Consider the following 16,466-nt stretch of genomic DNA (forward strand, 5'->3'; position numbering starts at 1 on the left):
TCCCGTCATCCTAACTCGTTCCTTTCCTCCCAGGATTATTGCAACCCGAAACTGATCACACTCCTCCGCCGCCCGGATCCTTCTCCCATTCCTCCCGTCCTTCCAACTCTTGGGGTCCGGCAAGCTCTCATCCTAGTCGGTTGATTCGAACGGCCCTGCACTTACTGGCCTGGTGCAACTGCAACATCCCTGTCACTGATCCAGCATCCGCCGGCTCAATCCTGCTTAGTCCACACCCCTCAAGCCACTCTCCGGGCGCCTGCCAACGAAACCGCTTTGACTGAACACTGGTGCCCGAACGCCTTGTTTCCCTGCTGCGTTGGACCCCCGTGTTCTGCCTCTTTCACCTCGTGCTCGTCCCTATTGCTCGTCCCCTTCGTTTCGAGCAGCCTACCGAGACTTACAGCAAAGCCGACCTCGCTATCAACCTGAAGCTCAAGCGCGATCCACCTGGGAGGCTTTCTGCACTGTGATTCTTCCTCATCTTCTCCCCCTCCCCCCTCGACCCCACCGCCGGTTCATCCCATATATCATTCGCACCGATCACTTTCTTCGGAAAGCGCCCGTACATTCGGTTCCGACGAACCTCGACATTGCATAGTGACGCTTGGCATTGACGCCGGCGAATGCTGACGCCCAAGGAAGGCTTGCGCGGACTATTCCTCGATCCCCATTGAGGGGGGTTGTTGACATGAATCCGGCAAACTTCTCCAATGTTGGTGGGGGCATGAATGGTGGAGTCAGACCGCATAACCAGATGCAACTCCAGCAAAAGCAGTCCGAAACCAACCAAGTAATCCTAAACCAAGTCGGCCAGGCGCTGCAGGCACAGGGTCAATATTCGGGTTGGCGAGCTGATGTGAATATTAAAGAGCGGGCGGTGAAGGTGTATCAGATGTAAGTTTCCAGCATGCGCGTTGCCGGCAGCTTTACTGTTCGCATTTGAGTGAGCTGGAAGGTGAAGCCAGGCTGAGCCACTTTCTTTCCTACAATACAAAATTGACTCTCCCTGTTCGCTGGGCTAATGATTTCGACGCCAGGCTCACCTCGCTTCGCCTGATTCAACCCCGAATCGATATACAACACGCTGCCCATGCTGCTTTGACTTTCGAACAAAAGGCGTTCAAAGACGCTAGGGAGAAGGTGTGTGCTGATGCTCTCTTTTAGTCTGTCAGTTTATAAGTTTCTCTAACCTTGGCTCTGCCCAGGTCGATTACGAAAGAGAGTGTAATGAGAAGCTCCATCACATTCGCGACACTCGTGCAAGGCAGGCGGCTGTGATGCAAGGCGGAATTATGCCCCAAGGGCCTGCGGCGGGAATGCCTGGGGTAGGACAGTCGCCATACCCTCCCCGGATGAATCAATCTGTACCAGCATCCCAAATGTCCGGACAGCAGCAGATGCAAATGGGTATGGGCGATTTAACTCAACAAGCTGCAATGCAGCAGCGTCAACAATCGCAGCAGCAACATCAAAACATGCTTCAGCAGCAGCAGCAACAGCAACCGCAGCAACCGCAGCCGCAACAACAACGCCCACAGCAGAGGCCAGGTAACGGGTCAGCGCTTTCGGACGATTTGAACACTCTTTCTGCTCAAGAATACGATCAAGTTTGTCGTGTAGCAAACCAGATCATTTCGAAAACTCCCCAAGAAGATCTTGAGAAGATTAAGGTGAATCTGCAGAACATGACACCAGAGCAGCGAGGTTACCTGGCCAGAAAGAACATGGATCCAATCACCTACTTCTTTCGCTCGCAGGCTCTAAATCAACTGAGGAGGCATAAGCGGAGCCGGATGGAAATGGCCCGCGCGCCTGGTACTGGGGTTGACCCTAATAGTGCGATTATGGGAGACCCCATGCATCCACAACGGCAGATGTTTCAAAATATGATGAATCTCCAAAGAAACTCATTTTCCATGGGGGGCCAACAAAACTTGGATCCATCGTCATTCATCGGTAATGTTGAGAACATACAGGGACAGCAGGCCGATGGCTTGCGCTCCCAGGAGGCGGGCCAGCTTGTGGTTCCCGCTAGCTCCTCGCAGATGAACCAGCCGCCATTCACAACACAGCAGAATATGTTTCCGGTCGGAGGACAGCTCGGCCAGAACGCTCAAGGTAATATGAACGGCTCTGGGATAAGTCCTCAGTTTATTGCCCAACAACATGCACAGAACGCACAGAATATGCAGCAAGATCGCCCTCAGCAGGCATCTCAGTTCCCGGCGCAACCGCAAGCACAAAATCAATCGGCCCAAGATCAAGCACGGGTGCAAGCGGCAGCAAAAGTGCAATTCGCCATGTCTCACCAAAACCAGCCAAACGCACGAATGCAACACCAAATGACACAGCAAAGCCCGGCGATGCCCATGCTGAATCGACCAATGGCCCCGGGACAAATGTCACCCGCACAAGTAGCTGCGCAAGTCCGGCCTCCATCTCGCCCCCCTGGTATGGGGCAACCGCCTGCCAGCGCTCAGACTATGAACGGACAGACCCCTATCCCAAGGCCCCAAATCCCTCCGAACCTTCCACCGGCGGTCCAGGAACAACTCAATTCGATGAGCAACGAACAACTAAGCATGGTCTTGCTGAACAACCAACGCCGTGCCATGGCAAACAACCAGGCCGCCCTTGCACGCGCAAACGCCTCCCAACAGTCCATGCCGATGCAGCAGAATTTATCGCAATCTGGTCAAGGTCAGCAGATGGTGAACGGCCAGATGATGAACGGCCAGATGGGCAATGGTCAGAATCTAAGAGCCATGAACCTACAGCAAATCGCTGGCATGGCCGGCGCCCAGCAGCCTAACCAAATGCTGCCAAATCAGATGTCTGTCCAGCAACGCCAGCAGCAACAGCAGCAACAGCGCCAGCAGGATGCCTATAAACTTCAGATTCTTCGCCAGCATGGTGGTGGTGGAGGGCCCGAAATGTCTCAGGAGCAGGTCAAGGAAATGGACCGGTTGAATTTCCCTCCAGCTGTGCTCAACAGTAGCAACCCAAGTGTGGCAGCCGTCCCGAAAAACCTAAGAAGTTGGGGTCAATTGAAACAATGGGTAGCCTCAAACCCACAGCCGATGGGAGGTCTCGACCTCGGGAAATTGATTGCGCTGCAAAGGATTCATCTATTACAAATAGCCAGCCAGTCAAAAGACGCCGGCCGCAATCCTGAGCAGGGTTCTTGGATGCCAATGCAGTTTCAAGGTCAGCCGCAGCCGTTGATGAACCCACAACTTCAAGCCGGCCAGCAACAGATGCCAGTCAATATGCCGCCCGTGCGGTCCATCACTGCACAAGAACTTCAACTGGCCCGTGTCCGCCTTGGTAGCCAGGCGCAGAACATAAGTGACGAGCAACTCCGTGATCTGATTATGAAAAATCGACAGAGGCAAATGCACATGGCTCGACAGGCACATGTACAACAACAGGCTTTGGTAGCCCAGCAGCAGGCTCAGCAGGCCCAACAAGCTCAGCCGGCTCCGCAAGCCCCGGTCACTGTGCCGCCTAACATGCCTGAGATCAAGCAAGAATCACAGCCTCCCCAACTGACGGCGCCACAGACCCAGCAAAGCTTGACAACGAAAGCCCAAGCGCAGCCCGTACCACCGGTCAAAAGCGCTAAAGGACCCCCCGCAAAACAGGCGCCGAAGAGAAAGCTGCAGAACGATGAGCCCGCAGAATCCCAATCCACTACACCCACACAAAAACCAAACCAGCCTGCCACTTCTCAGCCGGGGCCAGTCCCTGCACAGGCTAGAAGTAATATCCCCTTCACTCGTGAACAGCTGGCTTCCATGTCACCCCAACAACGCGCAGCGTTTGAGGCACACTTACGAAGACAGCAACTCCAGGGTCGCGGTTCAGTCAACAGAGCGTCCGCGGAGGAGTCATGGAACAATTTGCCTGAAAAGATCAGGCAGGTTTACAATGAATTGTCGAAAACTTTACCCCAAGCGGAACCCGTCCCCATTACATCCGAGCAGAAGGCGGCCATGTCTCAGCAGATTCGGGATACCACGGATTATCTCGGTAGAATGGATGCGCTTGTCCAGTTTATTGCTAAGGTCCCTGGCCAAGAGCGAAACGTGCGCAGCCTTCTCCAGATGGTAAGTCTTAGATGCCATTTGTTACCATGATACCCCATAAATTCCAATACTAACATGATGCAGCGGGTATTGTTAATGCGGCAGTTCAAAGCCGGGCCCGACTGGGCGCTCAATGATCAGATCACCGTTACGCCGGATTATTTTACAGGCACAACCAATTATATTAAGAGACTATTCCACCACATGATTGCACGCGTGAACCAACAGCAAAACCAGCCACAGGGCCAGCGGCCTGGCGTCGCGCAAGGAGCACCTGTCCCACAGGCAACCCAACCCAACATGCCCGCTCTGAATGCAAGCAATCTGCAGCAACTGCAGCAGCAGGAAGAAGCACTTCAACGGGCCCGCAGAGCCTCCAGCCAGACTGTATCGGGTGCCGCTGCTATACCACAGGCGCCGTTTGGGGCGCCATCTCCCCAAGGGGTTCCTCACGCCTATGGCCCTGCCAGCATGCCTCCGGAGCAATTGAAACTTCCTCCCCCGAAGAAACGGAAGCAGTCTCACGCTGGTGCCCTGCCGGCCTCCGGGACACCAGTGTCCAAGACTCAGTCGAGCAAGCCGGCCGATTTCAAGTCCACTGGCGTGGCCCCGGGCGGCGCGTTCAAATGCGGCGTTCCCGATTGTCAAAATCACTACCAAGGTTTCGCGACTCAGAACGCTCTGGATAAGCATGTTGAAGAGGCCCATAAGGTTGAGGAGCCTATCGACAACCCATTGGAGTTTGCCCTTGAAAGTTTCCGCAACAGCCTTATCAAGGAGGAAGATCGGAATGAGCTGCAAGGCATGAAGGGTATTCCGCAGGCCTCTGGCAAGCCCGGCACAACCTCATCGCCTTCGAAGAATGAGATCAAACTCGAGGGCGCGACTCCAGTTCTCGGTAGTGCAACCCCCATGGCGCGAGCTGCCAGCCAATTAGGCCCAAAACCTGGTTCTCCGACATTGAATCAGCAACTGACCCCTCGCACGTCTGCCGGAAAAGCACCCACCTCGTCCCCCCTTAAACCAACCACAGCCAAGGACGGCAAGAAGGAACCCGTCAAACCAACCGAACCGGGACAAGCCTCTGGTGATGCGGTTGCTAGAGATCCATGGGCCGACAGTGCGGTTTCTCTTGAGGCAATCCAGGAGACTTTCCTGGACTTTGGAGATGAAGGGGGCCTCGGATTTGGTGCTATGGACGAATTTCTGAACCCCGAGATGTTCACCAACAACCAGGCGAAAGACACGCCGGATTCCGTGGAGACTGGCCTCGTCACGCAGACCCCGAAGGATAGCGAGCTTCCTAAGCTCGATGATCTGAACGGCAAGAAAGGCGACATGACGGACGATAACTGGATCCCGGCAGATTGGATCAGTTTCCCGGGCCGGCCCGAAGATGGGTTCCTGATGAATGACTCGTGGGAGGACTTCGACTGGGACATGGTCGACCGGAAAGACGGGGCGATCAATGTTGATGATAGCGCCATCGCCATTTGCGCGATCTGAAGTGATTCACGATTTGAGAAGGCGAATGGGGGGAGGACGGACTATCTCATTGGGAATACAGCACGAACTATTGATGTACATTAAGCCGTGGAGGAGGGATTGATTGCCTGTTGTTTTAGTTTTAGTTTTTTTTTTTTTCTATTTGGCTTGACTGGTGCGTTATTTAAGGCGAGGCGTTGCAAGGAGCGAGCTAAAAAGGAAGGGTATCCCGGGCTTGCTTGGGACAGACGGCTGAAGATATCCCAGCTGCTTTGAGCTTTGCGAAGCAATTACATAGCTAATGGCCAACAACCATCAATCATCCTGATGTAAAAAAGACCGTACATGAGCTGTGTAATATAAGTATCTTGTGACATGACCGTACGGTACTTTACCATCGGGGTACGGAGCGTGACGGACCCACCGTCACGGGGGATCCATGATCAGCTGCCGATAAGCCCTCCGCCTTCTTCCCTCCTTCCTGGCCTCATCTTCTTCATCATCGCCCTCTTTGTCCCCCCCGGTCGTCCTCGGTCCTTCCCTCTTCCAGGATGGGTCTTCAATAACTCAATCCCTCATCCCATCCGTACTCACTCTATATCTATCCGACTTCCGCCCGGGGCTTATCGGAGCTGTGCTCAACCCCTTGCGACCTGCTCCTCCTTCTTCTTCTTATCTGCACCTCCCCGGAGTGAAGAGTGGCCTCTCTATCTCCTCCTCCAGCCCACCTACTGTAGCTCCTTCGTCACCTCTTTACCTCTGTGTTTCCACCTGGACCTCGTGCGTCCTGCAGTCCTGGCATCATGGCGAACAAAGCCGCTGTTCCGTTCCTGGTCACGATGATGCTCGTGACCGGGGTCTGCAACACAATCCTCAACAAATACCAGGTAGGATCGGCACCCGATTGCCGGCCTTTGCTTGTTTCATAGAACTCACCAGGTGAACAGGATATGCAGTGTGTGTGGAATTGCGATTCTCCCAACCCTATATACCGCCGCACCTTCGAGCAACCTGTCATTCAAACGTAGGTGTTACACTCCTGTGCTCAAATTTGCTGCTTACGGTATCCCTTTCCCACAGTATCCAGATGTTCACTGGAGAGATGGGTAGCTGGCTTGTGATCCTCATGTCCTACCTTTACCGGCGTTTTATCTCTCCGCGCTTGTCCAACAACTCTTCACCGCTTCTAGCCGGTGGTTACCACCCTGTCGGGGCAGCCGAGGGACTTGACGAGGAGGAGGATTACACAATCGGAGGACCCGACGGTTCGAGTGATGCCACAAAGCCCCCCACACTACCTAACGGACGCATTCCTCTCAAAGGGCGCAGGATCCTCCTTCTTGCAGCTCCCGCATGTTGCGACATCGCCGGTACAACTCTCATGAACGTCGGGCTGCTCTTTGTCGCTGCCAGTGTGTACCAAATGACCCGTGGCGCCCTGGTTCTGTTCGTTGGGCTCTTCAGCGTGATTTTCCTCCACCGGAAACTGTACCTCTACCACTGGCTTGCACTGTTCGTGGTGGTTCTTGGTGTTGCATTGGTCGGCCTTGCAGGCGCCCTCTTTAGCGGGACCCCGGCCCACGATGTCACGCAGGAGACCGCCGCAGCGGCCATCACGCATGCTATCAGGGAAGTTCAAACCACGGCCCAGACTCCGGAAGCGCTAAAGGCCGTTGTCGGGGTCCTTCTTATCGCCGCAGCTCAGATCTTCACCGCATCCCAATTCGTGGCGGAGGAATGGATCCTGGAGAACTATGAAATGGATCCCCTCGAGGTCGTTGGTTGGGAGGGCATTTTCGGGTTCTCCGTGACCGTCATCGGCTCGATCATCTTATATCTGACCATCGGACGCACGGAGGCTGGCCGCTACGGTTACTTCGATGCAAAGGAGGGCTGGAGCCAAGTCTTCCACAACAGAGCAATTGCCACGTCCAGCTTCCTCATCATGATCAGCATTGGGTACGTTCTATTCTACGCTCTCCTCCCCAATATGACCTCTACAAACCAACCCCTTGCTAATCTATGACTCACTCCAGCGGCTTCAACTTCTTCGGACTCTCCGTCACCCGGACCGTTTCCGCCACGTCCCGCAGCACCATCGACACATGCCGTACCCTTTTCATCTGGCTCGTCTCTCTGGCCCTGGGCTGGGAATCCTTCAAGTGGCTCCAGGTCCTCGGTTTCGCCCTGCTCGTCTACGGAACTTTCATGTTCAACGACATTGTCCGGCCCCCGCTCAAGGCGTGCCTTCCCCGCGCCCACCGGGATCGGGAGATCCTTCTCCCCGAAGAGCCGATTGAACATATCTAGATCCAGCTGGCTGCGCTTTGAAAGAGTATTGTGTTGTCACATCACCTTCGCATGCATGAAACGATGGACGTCTTATCCTGAATATTGAAACGGATCTGATCTGATTTGACACTTACTTACCTACTTACCTCGCTTCCGTTCTTGTGGAATCACTGCGTGGTTCCGAGCCTTTCCCCTTGGCTTGCTTTGCTTTCCTTGTTGTTCTTGGGATCCCACGATAAATATATGCCTTTTGGGCACTGACGGCGTTTTGGCTCACGACACAGATTGGATAGTTCGAGTGGACACTAGTGGATAGTGGACAGAGAGTGCAGATGGGAAGAAAGAAAGAGGGAAAGAAAGAAATTGTTTCTGTGAAACAGCACTCGTTCTCGCATTCCTCGGGCTGTCTTGAATGTAAGATAGCTAGCTAGCTACTTTCAGTTGTTGGGTTGGTGGTATTGGTGATCCGTACATAGATAGTACTGAGGAGATCTATTTATCCATCCAGCCATGATCTATCCTATCTATATAGCCCGAGCAATCTATCATATCATATCCTATATTATCCTATCCTATCCATTTTGTTCTTTCTAATGCTCAGTCCCTTCCTTGTTTCCTTGATCGCTTTCTTGATTTATATTCTATCCGAATCCATCTGAACCCAGTCCAGTCCAGTCCAGTCCAGTCCAATATCTAATCCAATCCAATGTATGCCAATCTATCCGAAACCCGAACCCATACCATGTTTGCATAAACAAGGTACATAATAATATATATATATATATATATATAAACCTTTCTAATGCACCAAAATAGACCAGAAAGAGAAACGAAAAGAGAAACAGGAACGAACGAAACAAAACAAAAGAAAACGAAACGAAAATAGAAACAGCAACACCCCAAGACAACGTCATGCAAAACCAGCCCAGAGAACCAAGGGAAAAAAAAAGCAGGGTATCAGACACACAGACACGCAGGGAGGGAGGTAGACAGGTAGGTAGGCAGCGTGTAATGGATGGATTCGACGCGGTACCCACAATAGAGACAGTGACAGTGACAGTGATAGTAACGAAGCGTAGACTTAATACAACTCGGAGAATGGTAGGTGGGAGGGAGAGAGGGAGGGAGGGAGGTAGGTTTGTCACTCGATAACAACAACAACGTTGATGATGATGATGATGATAATAATAAATGCAATAATAAGAATGAGTGGAACCGGGGAGATTCCTCGTGGTTGGTTGTATATGTAGATTTAGACGAGGACGTAAAGCGCACACATCTGCTACTAGTTAGAATCTAGTCTATCCATCCACATCCAGCCTTCGGCTAGAGAAAAAGGAGGTATTGTTCTTGTTGAATGGGGGGGTTCACTGACCAACGATAGACCGAAAATCATAGATAACCAGAAGAAGGAGTTCTGTAAGATTGGAAAGGTTAGTGGATATAATATTCTAGAAATTGAAAGGGGGGGAGGGATGATAAGAACGCACATTCAGAGTGGTCTTTCCACGGAAGTACTTCGATTTCTGGACTGCGACGATAGGCAGCTGGAGCATCATGGCGAGGAAGCCGTAGCCGCGCAGCTTCTTGGTGATGCAGCTCATTACGAGTTCGTGGGCGATGGCGCTGACGAGGAAGGTGATGAACATGGCGACGGGCTTGGAGAAGTTCGATAAGGAGGGGAAATAGACGTGGCGGCGGAGGAAGTGGTGGACGGGGATGTTCCATTCACGGGAGAATTCGAGCCTGGGAGGGATTTGTTTAGATCGGGCTTGTTTGTTGGAGCAGAGGTAATTGGCCGGGATAGGAGAAGTTGAAGTGGTGAGGGAGGGTATGTGGACTTACCAATCGCACGAATTCCACCAGTCGGAGTAGAAGTGTCGATCAGCGAAGCAGGTTAGCTCGGCGAATGCGCCCAGAACGTACTCGAAGATGACGAGGAAGACAAGCAGGAATGTGATCATGAAGGGGAACAGGAGCATGCTGATTGTTTCAGCGAGGATCAGGGCCTTGTCGGTTACGCTGGTCACCCTGTGTAGTTGGATGTTGGCTTCAGTTAAGACGGGGAGGATGAACTCCTCGCTCGTCAGGGTCAAGAGGAAGATGCATCCAAAGACGGCCAGCGTCTTCAGGCCGATTTCGATCCATTGCCTTTCCTTGCTTCGAGGGTATTCCAGCTCATAGCAAAGGGTGGGGCAGAATATGAAGTCGACGTAATTGACTACGGTGAGGTTCTGCGGGTACGTGACGTTGCCCATTGGAGAGGTGAGCTCTGTGGCCAGGTCTTCGCGTAGTTCTGCGATTGACTCGGTGCGCGCATGGTGGCTTTGGCGTCGGCTTGTTGTTGAGTGTCGGCGCGGAGACGCGTCTGGGTAGGGAACTGGAGCTTCCAGTGACACTTTTCCCGGCTTGTCGAGCGAGGAAAGACGGCGCTCTGTTTCGCTCAGATGCCCATTGTAGAAGGCATAGGAGTGGACTTTCATCAGGATGGTCAGCGTGTGGAGAGTGAAGAACACCTGAGCGGTCCAGGTCCATTGAAGTTTGAAGGGCCAGCTAGAGATCTGGTTAGCTCTCGGGTCTTCGTCGGAGGTGCAGACAGCCAGCCGTCTGAACTCACTTGATCCACAACACAGCCCATGCAGCTTCAAGGATACTCAGCAGAACCATGCCGCCTCTTTCCCAGCGCATAAAGCCACCGCATTTCCGTATTAGGCGGTGGAGCGGCAGGACCACCGCGCTCGTGATGACCATCGCGACGTCGCTAAAGCCGAGTGACCAAACATTCGCTGACAGAAGACTCCACACTCTGATCCTCAGGGGATAACCCGTGTCCTTTATATTCCGCAACATCGTCGTCACGACCATTATGAACAATGCGATCCAAAACAAGGTATAGAAGCCACGGAAGTTGCGGTACTCGCTCCGCGGATCGAAGTGGGATACACGGGGCACATAATCGATAGTATAGAAGATTCGAGACCGTGCGCGAGCCTGTTTCCTGGCGGTGGAAATCGAATGGACGGAGGGAGGAGCATCTTCGGGGACGGGGGTTGAGCGGCCACTGGCAACCGGTGTTAGCCATGGTGTCTCCGGGATGGGTGACCGGATCGCAGATGGGCATACCTCGAGTCGAGTTTATCCAGGGGAGGAGTCAAAGTCGGATCATCGATCTTCTTTGCCCCTGGGACGGCCCGGGGCCGTAGTAAAGGGGAGCCATTGGCTTGCTGGACGGCGGAAGACATGCTGCAGCTAGGATGGAGAGTAATAGGGGAGGAAGTGTGTCGGGTTCACATCGATTCCACGGGGGGCGGACAAGGAGCACTCCTGTGGTTATATATGGATGACAAGTCGACAGTCAATTTGTCCTCGACGCATGCGAGCAAGAGGGACAGGGACAGGGACAGGGACAGGGACAAGGAGGAGGCGCTGTATTGGGGGGGATGTGGATCCTATACTCCGTGGAGACTATGACTGTGGTCTCTTAAGGCTGGCTCGTGCAGCGGGCGACCTCCCAAACGAATACGAAACTGGTCGGCGACGAACAACGGTCGGGCATTGAGGCGAAGCGAATGAAGGAGGAGAGTTGTTAGCGGATCGGCGACATCAGCCTTATGAGTCCGAGTCCGAGACCGGTGCAGGGAGGTAATCAAGCAGGCAGATGACAGTCTGACGAGGCCTCTGGAGACGAACACCAAAGCCCCTGCAGTTTACTTTCCTCACGTCATGAGGCGCCCCGGCAGCCGGAGCCGCGGTTGGCCGACTCTCCGATGCCTGGTTTGCGTACTGCGTAACCGTACCCGTAACCCCCGGTACCGGGCCGGTACCTTACCAGGTCTGCCCCTCCTGGGTGCCTTAGTGCCTGAATATTTGATGCCTTGGTGCCTGGTGCTGCATGCCTGATCTGCGGCCTGAACTTCCACGTGACCCCCCAGCAGGGTAACGAGGGGCGGCTAATCCACGTCGGGGACCCGCCAAGACGGACAAGTCGCCCAGGACGGGCGAGGCTCTTGCCAATACCACCACCGCCGCCGCTGCTATTGCTCCTCCTCCTCCTCCTCCTCCTTCCGCCCGTTCGCATTATTCTCCTTCATCTTCCCCTCTCTCCATCCGACTCCCGGACTGCGCAGACTGGCTTCTTCGCGTCCGTCTGTTCTCTCCGACTCCCCCTCCTCCCTGTCGATCCCTCGTCTTCTTCCCATCACCCCGTACGGGGGTCCCTGTGCCCGCCATGGCATCCCGTAGGTGTCCTTGTGTTGTTGAACTTCCCCCACACTGTCATATCGCGCCACCACTCCCTTTTTCTACGGACCTCGTTCGCTAACGGCTCCCCTCCGCCTCCCAAACGCAGTCAAGCAATTCATTCGCAATGTGCGGTCGGCCAAGACAATCGCCGATGAACGAGCAGTCATCCAAAAGGAGAGCGCGGCCATCCGTGCGTCTTTCAGGGAAGAGAGCCACGATTCGGGCGTCCGGTTAGCATTGACACACCACCAACCGTTTGGAATCGCTTGAGCCAATATCTCATATTTGTGGACAGGAGAAACAATGTGGCCAAGCTGCTGTACCTATTTACACTCGGTGAACGGACGCATTTTGGTCAGATCGAGTGTCTGAAGCTATTGGCATCCCACCGCTTCGCCGACAAACGGCTGGGATACTTGGGAACCATGCTGTTGCTCGATGAGAATCAGGAAGTGTTGACGCTGGTAACGAACTCATTAAAGAAGTGAGTTCTGTCCCGACGGGCCTCCATGGCTCGGGCTGACGTCTCGCAGCGATCTTAATCACTCCAATCAATACATTGTCGGTCTCGCCCTCTGCGCCCTCGGCAATATCGCCTCCGTCGAAATGTCCCGAGACCTGTTCCCGGAGGTCGAAAGCCTAATGTCTACTGCGAACCCTTACATTCGGAGGAAGGCTGCATTGTGTGCCATGCGCATCTGTCGCAAGGTCCCGGACCTGCAGGAGCATTTCTTTGAGAAGGCCAAGACGCTACTGTCGGACAGGAATCACGGTGTTCTGCTGTGCGGTTTGACGCTGGTGATCGACATGTGTGAGGCTGAGGAGGCGGAAGAAGGACAGGAGGGTGTGATCGAGATGTTCCGGCCCTTGGCCGGTGGTCTCGTCCGCGCCCTGAAGGGGCTGACCACCTCTGGATACGCCCCGGAGCATGATGTCTCCGGAATCACGGACCCCTTCCTCCAGGTCAAGATCCTGCGCCTTCTCAGGGTCCTAGCCAGAGGAGATGCGGCAACCAGCGAGTTGATCAACGACATCCTGGCCCAGGTGGCTACCAACACAGACTCGACCAAGAACGTCGGAAACTCTATCCTTTATGAGGCAGTTCTCACGATTCTCGACATCGAGGCTGACTCGGGACTGCGGGTCTTGGGTGTGAACATCCTCGGAAAGTTCCTTACGAACAAGGACAACAACATCCGCTATGTCGCCCTCAATACGCTGAACAAGGTCATCGCCATCGAGCCCAACGCCGTTCAGCGGCACCGCAACACCATCCTGGAATGTCTCCGTGACCCGGATATCAGTATCAGAAGACGTGCCCTCGATCTCAGCTTTATGTTGATTAACGAGAGTAACGTGCGTGTTCTTGTTCGGGAGTTGCTCGCCTTCCTGGAGGTTGCCGACAACGAGTTCAAGCCGACCATGACTACCCAGATCGGTATTGCTGCGGACCGGTTTGCCCCCAACAAGCGCTGGCATGTCGACACAATCCTCCGGGTACTCAAGCTTGCCGGAGCCTACGTTAAGGAGCAGATCCTATCGTCCTTTGTTCGTCTGATCGCCACGACGCCGGAGCTGCAGACCTACTCTGTGCAGAAGCTCTACCTGTCGCTGAAGGAAGATATCACACAGGAAGGTCTCACTCTGGCCGCTACCTGGGTCATTGGCGAGTACGGTGACAACCTCCTTCGTGGAGGTCAGTACGAGGAGGAGGAACTAGTCAAGGAGGTCAAGGAAAGCGACATTGTTGACCTCTTCACCAACATCCTCAACAGCACATCTGCCACGCCAACAGTGGTGGAATACATCACCACGGCCTCCATGAAGCTTACCGTTCGCATGTCTGATCCGGCACAGGTTGAGCGTCTTCGCCGCTTCCTGAACGGTCGGACTGCCGACCTGAGCGTTGAGATTCAGCAGCGGGCTGTCGAGTACACCAACCTGTTCGGCTACGATCAGATCCGTCGGGGAGTCCTGGAACGCATGCCCCCACCTGAGATCCGCGAAGAACAAAGAGTCTTGGGTGCGCCTACCAAGAAACGTCAGAGCAAGATCCTGAAAGACAAGTCCAAGAAGCCCGCGAAGCAGGCGGAACAGGACATGCTTCTGGACCTCATGGGCGGCGACGCCCCCGAAACCAACTCTACGCCCAACGGATCCCAGAACACGGCCGATCTGTTGGCCGATATTCTTGGTGGCGACTCCGGCCTCTCCTCGCCCTCCCCTCAGCCCGCCGCACAGAAGAGCGCCATTATGGACCTCTTCAACGCCAATGGAAGCACGCCCTCTCCCGGTCCCACGGAGCCTGCGTCATCAGGCTTGGATCTCCTGGCTGGTCTTGGATCTTCCGCGTCGCCAGCCCCCGCGCCCGCTCCTTCGGCGGTCTCTGCTCACACAGTATTCAACAAGAACGACCTCGCCCTTGCGCTCCAGGTCCAACGTGGTAGCGGTGGCAATGCACAGATCCAGGCTCGGTTCCGAAACGTCTCGGGCTTTGCGCACTTTTCCAACGTTGGCCTGCAGGCTGCTGTGCCCAAGAGCCAGAAACTGCAACTCAGTGCGATCAATAAGGCCGATCTTGATGCCGGCGAGGAAGGGATCCAGATGCTGAAAGTTGCATCCCTCAATGGGGTAAGTTGCACAGCCCGCGGAACCTTGCTTGTGCATGGTAGCTAACGTCATGTAGGCCCTCCCACCGAAACTCCGTCTCCGTCTCCGTGTCACATACGCCAAGGACGGCTCTGATCCTGTAACCGACCAGGTTGACTGGAGCGAGCCATGAACGTCTGATCCAACCGGAGGAAGAAACCGACCACCTACAACCGCCACCGTAATTACGCTATAACCCTCCCCAAGACAGTCCGTCTAATCAATCTACCTTAGCAACGTGAGCCAGTATCCCAGCGCCGCCGTTGTATTGGATGGGAAAATGAGAGCAAGCAAACCGCAGGGAAGACCACGACCCAACCATCCATATTCCTCTCCTCCCCCCCCTCCTCCCCACATACATGCATGTCCATACATACCCGGTTGGTTTCTAGCTCTCTCTCTATTCTCACCTGTCGCTTTTATATCACCCTCTTCTTCTTTTTTCTATTTCTGTGTAAATGCTTGATGTTGCCAAGACACGCGGGGTGGCCGTCCAATGTAAGCCGGAGTTCCAATAAAAAAGAACCCATCACTAAGTACTAGTCTGAATCTTCATGGATTGAGTAAGCTTTGTGCAAACCAGTCATGCAAGATCTAATGATTGCCCGCCATCAATAACCTAAATTCTCGATTGATTGATCCTCCTGTCTAGTGAAAAAAAACAAGATCAGGAGATAGAAGTGAAAAGTAACCCCAGGAGTCACCAGGCACCCAGCCCCCCACCAAATATTCGAACCTCTTACCCAAGTAGGCAAGTGGTTCGTCTGCCTGCCTGATAAAGTAATTCTGGACTTGACTTGACTCCGATGCCTAACAAACATTAATAGCCAACGCCTGACTGGCCCTCCCATATGAAGTAAGTAGTAGTAGTAGTAGTAGTAGTAGTAGTAGTAGTAGTAGTAGTAGTAGTATAGTAGTAGTAGTAGTAGTAGTAGTAGTAGTAGTAGTAGTAGTATAGTAGTAGTAGTAGTAGTAGTAGTAGTAGTAGTAGTAGTAGTAGTAGTAGTAGTAGTAGTAGTAGTAGTAGTAGTAGTAGTAGTAGTAGTAGTAGTAGTAGTTAGTAGTAGTAGTAGTAGTAGTAGTAGTAGTAGTAGTAGTAGTAGTAGTAGTAGTAGTAGTAGTAGTAGTAGTAGTAGATTGGTGCAACGCACGCACCTATCCAGCCCCAAAACTAAACTCAACTGAACACAACTCCACCTAACGCAAATCAACCTTCCTTCCTTCCTTCCTTCCTCCCTTCCTTCCTTTCTTCCTTTCTTTCTTTCTTTTTTTCAGCTAGTCAGTCAGTCAGTCCCGCTTACTCTGTTCCAGTTACAAAAGAAATTAATTATTCTTGGCTTGCAGGCACTACTCCGTATACTAGTAAGTAAGTCGTATTTCTGCATGTTATGTACTCCGTAACTAATATGTATTTAGGTACATTGTTTATGTGGGAGGTGAGGTGAGGGGATAGACAGAGTGACTGCATGGATACCCAAATAGATACTATACATACTATACATACTAGTTAGTCTGCCTGGGTATCTAGATATTTTCTATACTGCTACTTGCTTTATTTATTTATTTCGGTATCTTTCTTTGTATGAATAAATCTAAACATTCAAATACCTCATATTTACATTTTTTTTACTCTGAGATAAATGAAAGAATGGAAACAAAAGATTACTAATGGGGGGGGGAAAGAAGATTGTTCTATACCATCAAGTC

The 16,466-nt window shown here is 53.1% G+C and overlaps 4 protein-coding genes across 4 annotated transcripts; 3 read left to right on the top strand and 1 right to left on the bottom strand.

Moving 5' to 3' along the window:
* The first annotated feature begins 373 nt into the window (after window positions 1–373).
* BO70DRAFT_94389 (uncharacterized protein) lies at window positions 374–5,677 on the top strand. The gene is made up of 4 exons (XM_025548865.1): window positions 374–897; window positions 1,041–1,143; window positions 1,209–4,112; window positions 4,176–5,677. Exons 1-4 carry the CDS (start codon window positions 692–694, stop codon window positions 5,595–5,597), a joined length of 4,635 nt encoding a protein of 1,544 aa, XP_025397682.1. The 5' UTR covers window positions 374–691; the 3' UTR covers window positions 5,598–5,677.
* A 702-nt stretch (window positions 5,678–6,379) lies between these two features.
* Window positions 6,380–7,886, top strand: BO70DRAFT_295438 (putative nucleotide-sugar transporter; the record flags this gene model as incomplete). The annotated part of the gene is made up of 4 exons (XM_025539509.1): window positions 6,380–6,463; window positions 6,524–6,600; window positions 6,657–7,535; window positions 7,613–7,886. 4 exons carry the CDS (start codon window positions 6,380–6,382, stop codon window positions 7,884–7,886), a joined length of 1,314 nt encoding a protein of 437 aa, XP_025397683.1.
* Window positions 7,887–9,120: 1,234 nt separating this feature from the next.
* Window positions 9,121–11,110, bottom strand: BO70DRAFT_354287 (putative sterol o-acyltransferase (APE2); the record flags this gene model as incomplete). Its single annotated transcript, XM_025541856.1, has 6 exons — window positions 9,121–9,147; window positions 9,244–9,285; window positions 9,359–9,614; window positions 9,714–10,421; window positions 10,486–10,929; window positions 10,992–11,110. The coding sequence occupies 6 exons, from the start codon at window positions 11,108–11,110 to the stop codon at window positions 9,121–9,123; spliced, it is 1,596 nt and encodes a 531-aa protein (XP_025397684.1).
* A 986-nt stretch (window positions 11,111–12,096) lies between these two features.
* Window positions 12,097–15,302, top strand: BO70DRAFT_340286 (AP-1 complex subunit gamma; the record flags this gene model as incomplete). The annotated part of the gene is made up of 5 exons (XM_025541282.1): window positions 12,097–12,118; window positions 12,217–12,340; window positions 12,406–12,594; window positions 12,644–14,741; window positions 14,797–15,302. 5 exons carry the CDS (start codon window positions 12,097–12,099, stop codon window positions 14,890–14,892), a joined length of 2,529 nt encoding a protein of 842 aa, XP_025397685.1. The 3' UTR covers window positions 14,893–15,302.
* Between the last annotated feature and the right edge of the window lie 1,164 nt (window positions 15,303–16,466).

The sequence above is a fragment of the Aspergillus heteromorphus genome (assembly GCF_003184545.1).
Source record: "Aspergillus heteromorphus CBS 117.55 chromosome Unknown BO70scaffold_20, whole genome shotgun sequence".
NCBI lineage: Eukaryota > Fungi > Ascomycota > Eurotiomycetes > Eurotiales > Aspergillaceae > Aspergillus > Aspergillus heteromorphus.

Coding starts and splice junctions, on each gene's coding strand:
- BO70DRAFT_94389 (XM_025548865.1), top strand. CDS start 692: ATGAATCCGGCAAACTTCTCCAATGTTGGTGGGGGCATGAATGGTGGA. Junction 898..1,040: donor GCGGTGAAGGTGTATCAGAT/GTAAGTTTCCAG, acceptor TTTCGACGCCAG/GCTCACCTCGCTTCGCCTGA. Junction 4,113..4,175: donor TGCGCAGCCTTCTCCAGATG/GTAAGTCTTAGA, acceptor AACATGATGCAG/CGGGTATTGTTAATGCGGCA.